General features: G+C 34.9%; 1 protein-coding gene across 2 annotated transcripts in view; it reads right to left on the bottom strand.

The window, feature by feature from the left end:
* Positions 1-15,469, bottom strand: part of LOC140148597 (potassium channel subfamily K member 18-like) — a 93,300-nt gene extending 77,831 nt beyond the window's left edge. The window contains exon 1 of one of the 2 annotated variants that reach the window (XM_072170606.1): positions 14,851-15,469. In XM_072170606.1, coding sequence (XP_072026707.1) covers positions 14,851-15,379 — 529 coding nt within the window. In that variant the 5' untranslated portion in view covers positions 15,380-15,469. Of the gene's footprint in view, positions 1-9,314; positions 9,876-14,850 lie in introns of those variants that run through there. The other variant, XM_072170607.1, reaches the window with a different exon arrangement.
* Between the last annotated feature and the right edge of the window lie 2,149 nt (positions 15,470-17,618).

Genomic DNA, 17,618 nt, shown 5'->3' with positions numbered 1-17,618 from the left:
ATGATCTATTGAATAGCATTACGTAATACGCATTGTAACATCTTCCTTCCACAAAAGAAGTAACTATGCTTTCATATACGAAAAGCTTATTTCCAAACCGTGTTAAGTTCACAAACACATGTTTCTGATTTATCTGTGCGATATTGCAATGGGTTGTGATTCTATAGTTATTATAATGTCCGTTGGAGCGCCATTACAAAGCAAACAGTGAATGGATGCATAGTAACAATACTGTGTGAGACCTTTGATTCCCAAATAAGAACAATAGTCCGCATATTTTTTAACCAGCATTGTTGTGGTAAATAATGGCTTGTTGATGGTACAACTCATTGTTGCTAATGTCAAACTTGTCAAAGTAAAACATGTGGTTGTGGACTTGTTGGAAATAAGCTCTTCATATATATATATATATAATTAACATTGCTGATTTAACCATCAATCCATGCACGCTTTAGTAATTGCGAATCTCAAATCACAAGTAAAATTTTGCAAATTGACTTTTGGCCTTTTTTGTTCACAAAGTGAACTTTTACCCAGCTTGGACCCCCGGCTTGGACCCACATGCATATCTCATATGCATATTTTATTCCTTACATACACTGTGCCTTAAATAGCTATTGTAGCCCGCCAACTCTGTGGTTAAGAGGATAGGAAATAATTCCTAATATCTCATACCCAGGTTTGTATGCCTTTATATAAAAGTAAACTTTATATAAATCTAATCTAATCCTGCTTCATATGACAAGGAATATTTAGTCCAGCCCCAGCCAATCACATGATTATAATAGACTTTACTGATTTGTGAGCAAGGTCAATGCAGTTGTTTACCAAGTTAAAAGGCTAAGCATATCAATGCATATAGGCAAAATACACTGGGTATTTTCAGTCAACCGATTTACTAATAACCTGGGTGCAGAAACTAAGTTTGGAACAACTTGGAGTTTGACCTTGCAGTCGCAGAGATCTCTTCCTTTGACACCTTCAAATCGGTGTTGAGGGCGTCCTGTAGCATAGTAGAAAGCAGCATATTAGAAAAAAGATGAAATAATAAGGTTTCGAACCAGCGACGATCAGAGCATCAAAGATATCAATTACAATGCCTTAGACCGCTTGGCCACCCATCCATTACATCCTACTCGGGGTCAAATAAATATAGAAGCCATACTTACTAAATAAATATAAAAATTATAGAGTTCATTGACATGCAACCAATCACTTTAAAATCAACGTTTACAGAGAAGTATAGTATTAGGCGTAGACGCAATCATTAATGCGGGAAGTATAAAACGTGGTCGCCACTCGTGCAGTTTTTTGAGATATTAATACAGCACCGAAGGCCACAGCTTTTCCGAAAGCAGCCTTGAACCCTTAATTCAGAGGTAAATTTTAGGTTATTACACGGAATCCAAAGTAATTATATCATGCAAAGACCCACCGAGAGAAATACGATATTTATTCAGAGCCAATCTGCATTTTGTTATTTGCAAAAGCCGACGATCAGACAGAAATTCTAAAAGGAGCATAACAAGATATCAGCGTTAATTCCAAATTAACTATCACAAAATTTATAATATTACTAAATCACCTAAACGAATTTTAACGTAGGTGTGCTGAAAGAGTTGTATTAACAATAACGAAGTATGTGCCCAAAGATTTGTCGTTGGCATGTCGCTTTCTTGAAATATCACCAAAATATCAAATTTCGGAAAAAAACGCCCCAAATTTAAAACAAACATGGACCTTCCAAAATATATGCACATTCGTTCTTGGTGGCGCGGTCATTATCTGGCGCTGTGATTTGGGATTCCTCGTCGCTTCCTCTCTCCAGTTACCTGTACTTTAAGTTTGCCTTTACCCCAGCCATTAACAATTTTATTTTACCGAATTTTACGATGAATTACGGTATGTTACCCGGTAAATTACCAATGCGTTTTAATCAATGGAAAGGCGCGTTATAAATGTATTTAAAAAATACCTTGACAGATACCGATTGATACCGACTTTTGGAGGGCTTCTTTTCCTTGGCAATCAGCTTCCCATTGAAAATATTGTTTGATATACACATGATTGTACATCGCTATAATTTAAATTAGCAATTAACGCACGCAATTCGTTGCGTTGCTATTCTAAAAGTTAAATTATGCATGCCTGAAGGGATGGTTGAATATCGTTTACCTTTATCTATGTTATCTATCGTAGCTGTTGTCGTCGCGGGTGTTTGGTTGTTGTTATAGTAAGAGCTAATAATCAAGATATTATTCTCTTTCATTAAAAATTGCACAAAATTGAAATTTGTAACGAAGTGGACTTTATTGAGCATTTATTTTTTTGCTGCAAATTAAGAAGATATGGAAAGAAGTTGACAAAAAATTGCAACATTACAATATTAAAATTAAAAGCACATAATCAGATATAATTTTTGTTGGCTATTACCGTGCAGAAACATTTGATATTATATAAAATATCGTAGTGGGAAATATCCCGATTTGACTAGTGTACCAAAAACAATGAATCAAAAACTTATGTGTATTGTAGTAATTAGTAAAGACAGAAATAGAAAATGATACGATGTAATGAAATTTGTTAATTTATAATGTGATGAAATCAAACAAAGCAAGTAAAATAAAATATATATAAAAATAATTTGCGGTATGTGCAATTGTTTGAGAGGAACATCACATCTCTTTCATTAAAAATGCACAAAATTGTGTAACACACAGCCGAGAGGTTATTTGTGCGTTTGCCTTTCTTACATTGGGAAACAATGTAAATTTACAACAAAATCATCCGATTGTTTATGAATCTATTTACGATTTGACAGCTAGAACGATAAGCAATTAATTCGTATTTAGAGATGCATTTGACAGTACGAATACAGTGTACTGTCAAACTGATGGCATCCCCAAAATGACATTTCCTATGCCCTTTTATACAAGACAATAATAGAAGACAAAACACTGAGTAAAATCAGAAAAGACCATAAATTCGTCTCTGCTTAAACAATAGCAAAACAATTCGTTACAGTAAGTCAATAATTGAGATGTCCATGTTTTACCGAAATTTACTCAAGACAAAGACCAAGTGCAGTGCAAAGTCGGGGAGATGAAGTTATTCCGAACAATATTTGTATAATTAGCAGATGTAAGGCATTTTATTTCAAAGAGTGGGTTAAAAGATAATGTAGGTGTTTACAGCCAGGCAGTGTTTACAACATTTAGCTCTGAAGCAAGCAATTTTAACGGGATGTAAAAATAAAATACAATGGTACTAAAGAGGATATAGTTTTGTGATGGAATTTCTTTGTTGCATTAATGAATTGTATCACACATTCATATAGGTAAGCTATGATATCAAATATGTCGACTAAACCAATATAAAATAATATGTCAAAACCTTTGGGAAAAGAAATATAAAAACACTGGAATTCAATTGGAGCTAGATTTGGCAAAATGTCCAGCAATATTTATACAACAAAAATCTTTTTCATAAAATAGGAAAGTAAAAAGTGTGAAATTTGTAATGAAGTAGACTATTATTGAACATTTTTTGGCTGCGAAGTTGACAAAGAATTGCAACAGTACAATGTTAAAATTAAAAACACATGGCTATAACATTATATGAAATATCGTAGTGAGAAATATCCCGATTTGATTAGTGTACTACATTATGAATCAAAAACTAATGCATAGAGTAATGTAGTAAAGACAGAAATAGAAAATGATATGATGTTATGGAATTTATAATGTGATGAAAACAAATCAAAAATAATTGCGGTTTGTACAATTGTTTTAGAGGAACATCACATATAAAATGGTGATGAATCAGTAATGGTAATGATGCAGGAATACCTGAAATTAAGGTAGTGAAACTATTTCTGCAGATGAGTTCCTAATATTTGAATTAGCATGTCTGCCATGTTGGCGCACGTACTTTCACTTTCAATTTGAAACATTTCAATTTAATTAATTTAACATGTTGAACCGAGTTAACCTATGGGTGTAAAACTATTGTCTATATTGAATTATATTGGAGGTATTAATGAGTAAAGCTTCACATACAATCAGTGTATGTTCGCCAATCATTGACAGGAATATCCGTTGTTGCTGAATGATATACACCATAAAGTGACACTGTAGCCCTTTTTATAATTAAGAGATATATTTAATGTCAAACGACAGAATGGCTCTCATTTCCTATCAATTAGCACTGGAAAATAATGATGTTGTAAAACATTCATATCACGTTAATGTACTCAGTGAGCAGTATGCTTCGACAATATTTATAAATACGTATTTATAAATACGCACGTGACCACCTACGCGCTGCCATAACAGCTTGTAGACAGTAAGTCTCAAAGTGACCTTCCTGTACATTTGAATGCAAAGGCGGTAAACACAAGAGATTACTGTGCAGCAAATTTGTCTATTTTTTTTCCAAATTTGTGATTATATTGTAAACGTTTCCGTCGATAAATACTTTCAAAATGTTTTTTTAATAACATATTACAAATTCGGAATCCCCCCTTGTGTAATGATTTTGCTATTCAATTAATACTTAAATTTGATGATATTGATCTAAAGAGTTCCTATCCTTTTCTGTATATGCGTCAATGGCATGAGGATTTGGTCATGCTTGCTGGTCTTTGTATCTCGTGCCCATGGGTCACGTGCGCATTTACAAATACGCATTAATAAATATAGTCGAAGCATACTGTTGAGTAATAAACTAAAAACTTAGTTGGACGTATAATAATCAAAATAATTTGGTTAAAGCCATAATGTACGCATAACAGTGAATTGAAAAGGGCGCGCTTCAAATTTGGCCAATTTTAGAAAACATCCATGTCATTAAATGAATTTCTTCATATGCTTCATTTATCCAAATTGTTTAAATTTTTAATATATGGTGTGTGAAGCCTTTCCGAGGCTAACATCGGGTCCTCAAAAATTAAAAATTGTTTTGTTTAAGAGCTACTGACTGTTTTTATGGATTTTTGAAGATCGCTCATAAATCAGTAAATATAGGCCTATTGAAGTAAAGGAACTACCACCATTTAGCTGAAATACTAATCTTTCTTAGCATGTAAATTAATTCCGTCGACAACGAATGAAACACTTCCCTAAAACTAGTTGAAGCAAAACATTAATCAATGATATTTTTAGGGAGTAATTTTCCAAACCACAATAGCACTAAGCCATTGTGTGTGTCCAAGGCCATACTATGTTTGTATACGCGGTGCAGTAAAATGGCTATTGCTTTTACTGATTGTCCTCCCATGTTAATTCAGATTACAAAATGTTAATTTAAAGTCTCATTGCAACTGAATTTTAATTTTTACTTTTCGGACTTGGCTTTGAGTAATGGTGACACACATGGAGCTATGAAGAATGGAGAGGCAATAGATTACACTGCCCAACACAGTTTTTGGTGACTTTGGTTTGAGAGTTGTTTTTAGGTAATTTTGGGTCGCCGATTTCAAATATAGCATATCACGTCAAATTTTCACTCTATGACTATAAATCATGTAGAAATATACAAGATTCCATGTGTTTCAGAGCTCCATTATGTGGTGCAAAGCATCATGGGAAGGTATGATTGTCTGCTATTTTAAAAGCTTAAAAGCTGTATTTATCAGTCATCATGTATCATGTACAATATTTTAAGACAAACATGGCAAAGGCAAAAAGTATAACTCATCCTGTCCTTACTTATAAAACATACGTGTTCTAAATAGTAATATATGAAATTTCACCATTTGTCATAGAAAAAAACTTGACCTGATAGGGAAAAACTGATGCCATATTTGAAATCAGCGACCCCAAATTAGTTAAAAACAACTCTTAAATCCAAGTCACCAGAAAAAAAGTTAAATTTTGTTGGCCAGTGTTATGTAACGCATTGTACACTTGTGCCGATTTGAAATCTGACAAGCTATTCATCGAAAGGTACCTTTTGTTTGGGACAAAGGGCTTCCACCATTAAATCGGTAAGCTGACCCGACAGCGTATTAACGCTTTACCTAGCAGACTACTGTCAATAAGTGATCAAACGAAAGTCGCGTGAAAGCGCTTACTATAACGAAAAGTACCTTTTGTTGTCATACCACTCAAGGGTGTAACTGTAATTGAGTAGCCGTAAGCTCAAAAGGCACACATTAGCCGCTGATGCAGTTCGTTGTGACCCCACTGACTGTAGGTGCTTCATTTAAATAAATTGAATGCGCTTGCTGAATGATTCAGATCAAGGCTGCCATGTGTGCATGTCTATTACTGTATAATGGTAATAGCTACGTATACGTGTAACATATAATAAGTATACCGGTATAGGCCTATATAAAAGTTGTTTCACAAATTGACATTTTATTTTATTTTAAGACGGAGAATGTCATAAACAGTGGCGTACTGAAGGGGGGCAGCTCTTTTGTGAGAGGTCTTGGGAGGGATGAGGGAGGAAGAGGTGGAGGAGGGACATGAAGAATGAGAGGGGGCTGGAGGAAGAGAGAAAAAAAAAAAAAAAGTATGAGGGGATGGAGAAGGGAAGGGAGATAAGAAGAGGGAGTGATACTTTAGCAAGGAAAGAATAAATACAGAGAAAGGAAAAGAAAGGAATGACAAATAAATGTAGGCCTTATAATAATTATAATAGAAACTAAACACAGCCCCCACACACACATAGGCCTAACACTAACAGCACTATAGGCAGCCATTCGATGATGTCAATGCCTTTATGCGTTACGTATTTAAAACGCCCAGTCAGATGTATTTTACACCTGCCAAGCACAAGTCACCCAATTTCGAAAATTGGACGTTGAATGTACACTCTCATGAATATTGATTGGCAACATTTTCCAATATGTCAGCGCTCAAATCGGACACAATAGAACAATAGACCATTCAGTGCGCTGGTGACACATACCATGTTTACAGTAAAAATTAAAATTATATTCCAGACACCGTCAAAATGTCAAACTTTTTATTTTTTTGTATTGTTTTTAAATAATTAACTAATTAATTAAATTATTCAACCTCATAACAGGATCATACTTAAAAAATTTATGATGAATGAACAGACGTTCATTAAATATTGAAAAAAAAACTAAAATTACTCATGCCTAATTTGCATAATAAAATCATAAATACATAATTAGCTGTAATTACCTAATTTGCATAATTAATTACTTTTTGTGTATTTTTTGTTATCAATTGAAAGAACTTTGCATACATATGTGCAAAAAACCCGCACCTTTATATCATGTACGGTTTTCTATTGGCATCAATTTTGCATATTAATTAGCTGAACTTAGTCATTTTTTGAGATTTAATTTGTCTGCAGATTGGCCGAAATTGCTAAAATAGTATATTTGGGTAATTTATTATAATTATTCAATGATAGATTTTTGTAACGAAGTCAGGAAAGATAGGCATTTAACATGTGATATTTATATTAACGCTGCTTTTTCAAGCAAGCGTCCAAATATACCTTCAAAATCTCGAAATGTGCCAAATTTGTCATTACAGCCATTTGTGGCAGGATTTCATTCCATCTACGAGCATCTTTAAATTGACACTACGTCACAATGCATTGACCGATTTCAATTCTGTTTTTTGATTTTCGATGCTTTAATAAAGCTCAATAATGTAGGAACATTAAATAACGTGTTTCTGCTGCGATTATTTTTGAGGTGATATGCCTACTAGTATTATTTCAGCATTTTGAATATATAGTAGCAGATTTAAAATTTAAAGAAAATCTACATTAAGGCTGGTAATGGAACATTAATTTTGCCATGTAGATAATGACTGATAGTTAAGAAATATTTTATGTCATTTGAATAGAATCGAATGACCTTGTGGTTTTCATGAAATTAATTAAATCATTGTTTTCTTTAATTGGGGGTTTACAAAGCACTTGATGTTGTAGTGATGATAGTCAGAGTTCAGAGACTAGATGATTTATCTTAACTTATCTTGAAATTCACAATATCATTGCGTAAAGCAAAATACTCAGAGTAGTCATGTGTTAGCTATAATTCATTCGCCATTGAAATGTGTTTATATGCCCAGTTGAAATAAGGACATAAAGCAACATGTACACACTACAGAAATTTTTCTATTTAAATACAGAAACATATATTTTTCTATATAAAGTATACTGCCCATCCCAATGACATAAACCAGAGTAGTAATCAGACTTGTAGTCGAGTTATTTGGGGCTCATTTCGCGAAACTAGTCGCGGAGTCATCAGGGGCTCGAATTTAGAGTCGGGTAGCGTACATCTCAAGACTCGAGTTGAGTCGAGTCTTTAGGTCTGAAAGTCTAGTCGAGTCATTTCAAGGAACGAGTCGAGTCGAATTAAAAACACAATATGCAGTCACCACACATCGAGTCATTAAATATTATGCATTTGTAATATGTATAAAATTCATATTTCTACAGGTAGTTTGAATGCAAGTTGTGCTTTGCAGGTGATATTCAATACATCACCAAAAAGGCATTATGTAAATTTACTATGTAGCATAAGAAAAAAAAAAGAAATATTCTGTTCTTATGATAAATTGCATACAATCAACAACAACAACAACAACAAAAGTTTAATTATTGCTAATATTGGTATACATAACAGGCAGTACGAGGATAATGTGACAGTTGCTCGAGGTGCAGAGACCTTTATAGGAATGAATTGATTTTACAGTATGGCCAATAATGGCTCAGGAAACCATAAACAAGACAATCAAATACTAATTTGTGATACAAATGTGCTGAATACAAGCTGAATGATCTCAATTTTAACCATATTCTTTTGTGTATTTATCATAATATGCCTACAAGTCGAGCTAGTCAAGTCACACGACTTATGTCATTGAATTGTCGAGTCTGAAGTTGAGCTCGAGTCATTTCGGATTTGAAACTCGAGTCGAGAAAATGCAGCGTCGAGTTGAGTCATTAGAGTCGTGTTGTTACAAGTCTGCAGAGTAAGATTTCCCGACGATTTCAGGTGTCTATATTAGTGTATGATTTCTTCAAAAGATAAGGAGCCATTTATTATGTGTCCATTCGGTATGTACTGCAAAAATTTAGCGGTCATTGGGTGACAGATAGTGAATGAGGTTTTAATGTCTACAAATTCTGAAGTATAACTACACACACTGGCCAAAAGTATTGCAACATCACTGAAAAAAAGGACTAATTCCAATTACGTGTAAGTTGGGACATGTGTAAACATAGTACAAATAATGCCCAAAAGTCAGGTTTCCAAAATTAACCCTAATTCGTTTTAAGAGATTGTACATTATGGCTGAGATTAAAGACCTTACCTATGGTCGAGACAGCCATCAAGCAAAATCTTAAGGAGGCAAAAAAGTCCCACGATCTCGTATCTGGACCATATTTGGCTTTATTTAAGAAGTCCACAACATCTTTGGAGATAGATTCCACTAACTTTACATGGTCCGTTGCATTAGCGGAACAGTTGTTTTCCAAAAATGCCGCAAGATTCGTCATATGAGCGGGAAATGTCGTCTGCAATTGAACAATCTTATTTCGTCTTTCAGCATTACCCTGATCTTCTAAAGCAGTAAACATCAAAGATCCTAACGCCAGGTATATAGTCCATAAAGTAACTGGCAGGAAAGCACGGATGAGTGATCGCAGTTTACAAGTCTGATTTGAATTAAGGTTGGTATTCATGTCATCTCCACCTGATGAGTTGAATGTGTGATTTTGTTTACTGCCAAATACATTCCCTTGGCAAATTGTGTTTACATGGTGAACCACTGCAGGAGACCGCGATTCGTTTTTATCTTGTTGTAGTGTCATTATGTATACGATTCTTTTTTAATACCTTCGATGCACCTCATAAGTTAGCCAGACGTTTAAACACGACAAAAGCGCGGGTAAAAGCGTTTGCACTTCTGTTTTTTAATGCATCATGACGTATTGCGACTCAGCACGGTATTCAGTGGTATTTACTTCAGTAGCTTTTTTTGTATTGAGGCATACCTGTTCGATTGCTATAACATGGTATAGAGGGTGCTATAACATTGGTCATAAAAATCTCTGATAAAACTCAAGCTTCAATTGAAAACATACCGTAACTCATCACTTACGTCGAAAAAAAAAGATAAATAAATTAATGTAGGTGGAATATTGCAAAAATATTCTCATTATTGAAGACAATTGCCATGCCGTAGCCTATCACAAAGTAGTTTGACAAAATTATCCGTTTCACGATTAGTGAATGCAGTCCCACTTAAACAATTATTAACAGAATACATATTGCTGTTGTCGTGATTTTTTTGAGTTTTTGTTGATGGCAGTTACATTTATGCACGTAATTATTTTATTTTTATTTTTATGTTTTTTCTTGTTTGTGTAAAGCGCAATGCAATCTCATCTGGGAACGACGCTAATTGTTATTGGTGTAATGCTTATTGTAATGTGTGTATGTTTTTGTACGTGGGGCTGGGGTGGGTTGGTATGGGGGTGTGTGGGAGGGAGTTTGTGTTGGTGATGGATGGATTTTTGTGGTGTAGGTGGGGTGCGAGCGTTAGCCTGGTTAGTGTATACGTGTGTCTTTTTTTTGTTCAATAAATGATCGCTACATTTTGTACACCTTGATACATACGTCAATGAAAATGGGGATTTGAAAAAGAATCCATGTAAACTTTCAATATAGCCCATGCTTCTCCATGACCTTTTCACAAGAATCATCCCCTTTAACACACATAGGACATTACCCTTAAACTTGAGATGCGATACATTAATATTTGTAAGCAGCGAATTTCACGGAAACTGGCATGAGGACATGACAATTGCAATAGAATCGAATGACCTAATGATTTTCATTGCTCGTGAAATGAATTAAATTACTGTTTTCTAATGAATTTGGGCGTTAACAAAGCACTTGATATTGTAGTGATGATATTTTATGCAGCACACGATGAGCATTCATCAGTCATCATATAGCGAAGCAATCATTTGGAATGGTGTATTCTTCACAAATTTTGTAAACACCATGTCTGATAATTTCGTGAACACATGGTGAAAAAGAAATCTTGTAACATGTATTGAATCACATGAGTCATGGTTACATGTTTCAGGTGGAAAATCTATTCGCCATTTCAGTTTTGTTCGCTATTTAATATATTACAAGTAACTCGTAAAACATGAAATGTTCAAGATGCAATCTTTGGCGTTCAAGGTTAAGCGTGTTTGGAGCCATATAAGACCAAGAGGCTCAAAACAAATACATGTAATACGCTTAAACAGGAAGCTCCGTCTGGCCAGTTCTCCACAGAAGAACTAACAATACACCTGTTACTTTGATGACAGACAGAGCAGAATTTACATTGATAAATTTTAACTTTGACTAATTCCCCTAGGAACTTGAACCAAAAGTGGGGCTTTCACTTTAACAGTTTAAGATGTTTGGCTGCTTGTGATTCCCTGTGATTCCACGACTTAGTAAATCTACCGCGAAATACTTTTGAATTAAAGAAGTTGTGGTGGGAATAAAAAGTCAATAAATTTATGTTTAAGTCGCCATTTCAGCTTTGTTCGCAATTCAGTATATTAGTGACTCGTAAGACATGAACGTACAAATGCAATCTTTGACGTTCAAGGTTAGGCATGTATTGAGCCATATATGACCCAAAGACCAAGAGGCTCAAAACAAATAATATGCTGAAGACCTTCGACGCACCTCATAAGTTATCCAGACGTTTAAACACGGCAAAAGCGCGGGCAAAAGCGTTTGCTGCATTTCTGTTTTTTAATGCATCATGACGTATTGCGACTCCGCACGATATTTACTTCCGTAGCCTTTTTGTATTGAGGCATACCTGTTCGATTGCTATAACATGGTATAGAGGGTGCTATAACATTGGACATAAAAAAAAATCTGATAAAACTCAAGCCCCAATTGAAAAAATTCCATAACTCATCACGAAAAAAATAAGTAAATTAATGTAAGTGGATTGCAAAAATATTCTTATTATTGAAAACAAATCCCAAAATAGTTTGACAATTCTTTTCACGATTAGTGAATGCAGTCACACTTTACCAATCATTAACACTAAAACGAAATACATATCGTAATTTTTTGTAGTTTTGGTTGTTGTTGGTGGTGATGCACGTAATTATTGTTATTTTTATTTTCGTGTTTTTTCTTGTTTGTGTTAGCGCAGTGCGATCACACCTGGAATCTATAATTGATGTAATGCTTATTGTAATGTGTGTATGTTTTTGTACGTGGGGCTGAGATGGGTGGGTGTGGGAGTTCGAGTGGGTGATGGATGGATTTGCGTGGTGATGGTGAAGGGTGCGAGCGTTAGTGTTTACGTGTGTAACGTATCCAATGAGGAACCCCGGAATGTTTTTTTTTCAATAAATGATTGCTGCATATTATACACGTTGATACATACGCCAATAAAAACGCAGATTTGAAAAAGAATCCATGTAAAGTCAAAAGTTACACACAATATATAACCATACTTCTTCATGACCTTTTCACTAGAATCACCCCTTTTAACACACATAGAACATTGCCTTTAAACTTGAGATGCATTTGTATTTACAAGCTAAGAATTTTATGGAAACTGGCATGAGGACATGACAATTTCAATAGAATCGAATGACCTAATGATTTTCATTGCTCGTGAAATGAATTAAATTACTGTTTTCTAATGAATTTCCTTCTAATGGGCGTTAACAAAGCACTTGATATTGTAGTGATGATATTTTATGCAGCACACGATGAGCAGTCATCAGTCATCATATAGCGAAGCAATCGTTTGGAATGGTGTATTCTTCACAAATTCTGTAACCACCATGTCTGATAATTTCGTGAACACATGGTGAAAAAGAAATCTTGTAACATGCATTGAATCATATGAGGCGTGTTTTGAGCCATATAAGACCAAGAGGCTCAACACAAATAATACGCTTAAACAGGAAGCTCCGTCTGGCAAGTTCTCCACAGAAGAACTGACAATACACCTGTTACTTTAATGACAGACAGAACAGAATTTACATGGATAAATTTTAACCTTGACTAATTCCCCTAGGAATTTGAACCAAAAGTGAGGCTTTCACTTTAGCAGTTTAAGATGTTTGGCTGCCTGTGATTTCTGGCCCTGTGATTCCACGACTTAGTAAATCTACCGCGAAATACTTTTGAATTGAAGAAGTTGTGGTGGAAATAAAAAGTCAATTTATGTTTAAGTCGCCATTTCAGCTTTGTTCGCAATTCAGTACAGTAGTGACTCGTAAGATATGAACGTACAAGATGCAATCTTTGACGTTCAAGGTTAGGCATGTTTTGAGCCATGACCCAAAGACCAAGAGGCTCAAAACAAATAATATGCTGAAGATGTTTGGCTGCTTGTGATTTCTGACTCTGTGATTCGACGACTTAGTAAATCTACCGCGAAATACCGTTACGTGGACGTCCAAAATTGCATTTTGAACAATCTTGGATATCAATTACATCTTAAACTTGAAAGTATTAATAATATTTATGAACCTCTTAGCAATTCGTATCTTATTGCAAAAACAATTTGCCCATCCAAGTAATAATAGTTTAAACTTGAAAGGGATGCACTCAAAAATAAAAGTGACGTTAATGTGCCTACTGGAGTACCAAACTTGTAGTCGAGTCATTAGGGGCCCGAGTTTCAAGTTGAGTCGAGTCTTTGAAAGTCGAATTGAGACGAGTGATTTCAAGCAACGAGTCGAGTCAAGTCGTCGGAGTCGAGCCATTGAATACACAAGTTGTTGCACACCAAGTCAGCATTTTGTAACGTGTGCTGAGCTAACCCAAATTGCTATCGCGTGCATTCTATTTACCATTACAGTAATTTTGTTTTGCTGTTATTAAATGCAATTCGCATTCATAATAACCGTTTCACCCAATTGACTTTTAAGCCTTTTCCTCCATGAATTTTATTACTTTAATCATTTTGCATCGTATTATAGAAATAGAATCAATGAGTGAGCAGCCAAAACATGCTTATAAAAGTATAGAATATTGTGCATTACCATGATTACCTTGAGAGTAGATGATTACAGTGGATTGATATTAAATATAGGCATCACGGCTGATCGATCATGTCATTATATATTTGTTTGCATGTTCAGTCCTTGTGAATCGTTTTTTCGTGTTGATAATTGCTGTACGGAGATTACGTTTTCAATCGCTTTAAAATATTTTAGAGAGAGACAGGTTACTAGTCATCTAATCAAGGACTTTCTTTATATTCCTAAAACACTAGTGTCATCAACCTTTTTTAGATAATGACATTGAGGCTGCAGGGGAGATATTGAGATATTGAGAGAAAAGGAGAGACTAATATCCAAATAATCTGATGTGACAAGACTTTATGCAACGAACTGATTGATGAAATCCTATAAACATATTAGTTTAGTTAGGGAAGCGAATCTAATGTCTCTTTTCAATTTGACACACTTCTGGCTAATTCTTGTTACGTTTATACCCGCGTTTTAATGTCTTCATCGATGTTTTGGTTTGGTCCCTAATAGAACAACAGATGCTGTTAAATAATTAGTTAACCATTAAAGCCTTAATGTAATTATTGATATGATAATATCCCTATACTACTATTATGGTCACTTAACTGTGGAACTCTTTGGGAATTTAATTAATGTCCTAATTCAAAATTGTTTTGTTGTCCTACAATACAAACGCGATCAATGTGGAATTAAGTGTAATTTGGGACATATGTAAACATAGTACAATAAAAAATCAGGTTTCAAAAAAATTAAACTAAATTCACCATGTTCATTTAAAACGTTCGTACATTATGGCTGTAATATAGGGTGTTAAGACCTTACCTATGGTCGACACAGCCGTCAAGCAAAATCTTAAGGAAGCAAAAAAGTCCCACGATCTCGTATGTGGACCAAATTCAGCTTTATTTAAGAAGTCCACAACATCTTTGGAGATAGATTCCACTAACTTTACATGGTCCGTTGCATTATCGGAACAATTGTTAACCAAAAATGTCGCAAGATTCGTCATTTGGGCAGGAAATGTCTTTTGCAATTGTACGATCCTATTTCGTCTTTCAGCATTGCCTCGGTCTTCTAAAGCAGTAAACAACAATGATCCTAAAGTCAGGTATATACTCCATATAGTAACTGGCAGGAAAGCACTGATAAGTGATCGCAGTTTACAAGTATGATAAAAACAACAAAGCGGTTTGGTCTGATTTGAATTAAGGTTGGAGCACATGGCATCTCCAGCTGATGAGTTGTATGTGTGGTTATGTCTGCTGTCAAATACATTCCCTTGGCAAACTGTCTTCACATGGTGAACCACTGCACGAGACCGCGATTCGTTTTTATCTCGTTGTATTCTCATTATGTATGCAAAAGAAAAATTTAGTTTTAATAATCCCTTTGACGCGCCTCGTAAGTTACCTAGACGTTTCAAGTCTTTTTTCTTGAAAGGAATGCAGGCTGACGTATTGCGACTGAGCATGCTATTTACCGTAGCTTCCTGTTTTGAGCAAACCTGTTTGATTGCAATAGAATATATAGAGGGTGCTATAACATTTCACATATAAATCAAGCCCCAACTATATAAAAACACACCGTAACGTTGAAATCAGTAGAAAAAAGATATATACAAATATTCCAATTATTGAAGGCCCTGGGTTGAAGGCAATTGCCATGTCATATCTAAAAATATTTCAACAAATCTTCTTCAGATTAGCAGATGCAATCGTGCGTCACAAGTAGATAGAGAATTTGAATACTAAAACCATCCACGCTAAAAGAGATAAAAACCTTTATTACATTATTTTGGAAATGCAATGGGTAGAATAAGTTTTTCTGCATCTAAATAAAACATCCGAAATTTTGTTTTTGTTTTGGATTATTATCTTCAAGTTATCCCAGTTACATGATTATAACGAATACCTATATATTATGTATTTTTTTTAATTTTCTTGCAATAATTTATACAAAGTTAGGTCAATCACGATCTATGGTTAAATTTCCATTCATTCGCAGAAGTGGGCGGTTCATGCAATTATCTCCCAATGTTACTCAGATTAACCTCATATTTTTTAGCAAAACAGTTCCAGATATGGACAACCTTGTCGCTTCCTGCTTAAATTACAAACCATAGATAAGATATCAAACGTTTGTGTATTAAAGCAACAAATTAGGTGAAAATTGACAATCACAATTGTTTATAGTTTTTAAAAAATCAGCCGTATAAACATCGCATGACAGGCACAAAGAAGCTGTTAAAACCAACATTTCATTATGCGACTGTATAAAAGAACTATATTTAATGAAATTTTCAGACAAGCTAACTTTAGTTCTTGCGTATGCATCAAAGTACACTTCTACTGGATTGCACATTATTGTACAGATAAAACAAATCTACCAGGGATCGCCAGGTGGACGTTTCTACAATAACCTTGGTCTGGTGGGGTGACCAGCAACGCACTCCTCCTGCGTGGCAGGTAACTGGGTTACGTCTGGGATGTGCCCTGAGTAATTTAATTTGATTACTTTTAGTAGTTATCTATGTTTACAATTAGATTCATGTCATGAGATTGGACCCCCCCCCCTTGCAAGAGTTGGTGTGTAAAGTTATTTTGGGATTGCCCCAAATTACTGTAAACAAAGTCAGGATTATTTATGGATTGTTTGGGACCCCCCCCCCCCACTTTTCTTTCTAGAACATTCTCTGTATTGCATCAGTGGGAAAATCCCTTAGATTGTGAAATGGATATAATGATGACATCACTTTAAAAAAATTCCCACAGGAAGTGAATAACAGAATGGTCTATTAATAAATGATGAGTTCAAATAAAAATTTGAGAGCTGGAGTTTGGGCTTTGCAGAATGTCATGAGAGGTTGTAAACTCTCTATCAATGTGTTGGTCTTCGTGCTTCAAAAAAGAAGTACATTTAAACCAGTTTGCATAGCCAATAATGTGCTATTTTAATACAGCAACGAAGGAGATTTTGAGTACACGAATGTGCTCTTCCTCATCAAAGGATTAAAGTTCTTCTGTCGAATTGCTGAAGTCTGGTTCATAAAACAACACATCTGTCAAATACAGTGGAGCAGTGTAGAAAGAAGCCTGTTTCCTGGAGAAAGCGACATTGGCGTTGTGGTCACATTTGAGGCGACATCAACGAATCTCAACAGTGATTTCAGTCTTGAGACTAATAAGTTCACTTGTCAAATCCCTGGCACGTATGGTGTTTATCATAACACCGATTCGGTAATTTGGTTGGTGAAGAACGGCAATCTTGTATTGAGTGTGCATGCTCGTACTGGAGGGAGTAGTGATTATGACCACACTGCCAATTCTGCCATCTTAGATCTGTCAACTGGAGATCAGGTTTGGCTTCAGTTTGCATGGGCAAATGGACGCACGGGCAATTCACAGCAACTTAAATAAAATGACAAGTTTTTCTGGATTTTTGCTTTATGAAGTTGACTAGAAACGTTGTAAACAATTAATAAATGTTGTGTTTCCATGTCAGTCAATTCTTCAGATAGCCAACCGTATAAGCTGAAATGTGGCATTGTAGAACATATTTGAATAGAAAACATAACTTCGATATAATAATTA

The sequence above is a fragment of the Amphiura filiformis genome, chromosome 3 (assembly GCF_039555335.1).
Source record: "Amphiura filiformis chromosome 3, Afil_fr2py, whole genome shotgun sequence".
In the NCBI taxonomy this organism is placed as follows: Eukaryota; Metazoa; Echinodermata; class Ophiuroidea; order Amphilepidida; family Amphiuridae; genus Amphiura; species Amphiura filiformis.
The sequence above is the reverse complement of the archived record's forward strand: the minus strand, read 5'-3'. Positions and strand labels throughout refer to the sequence as shown.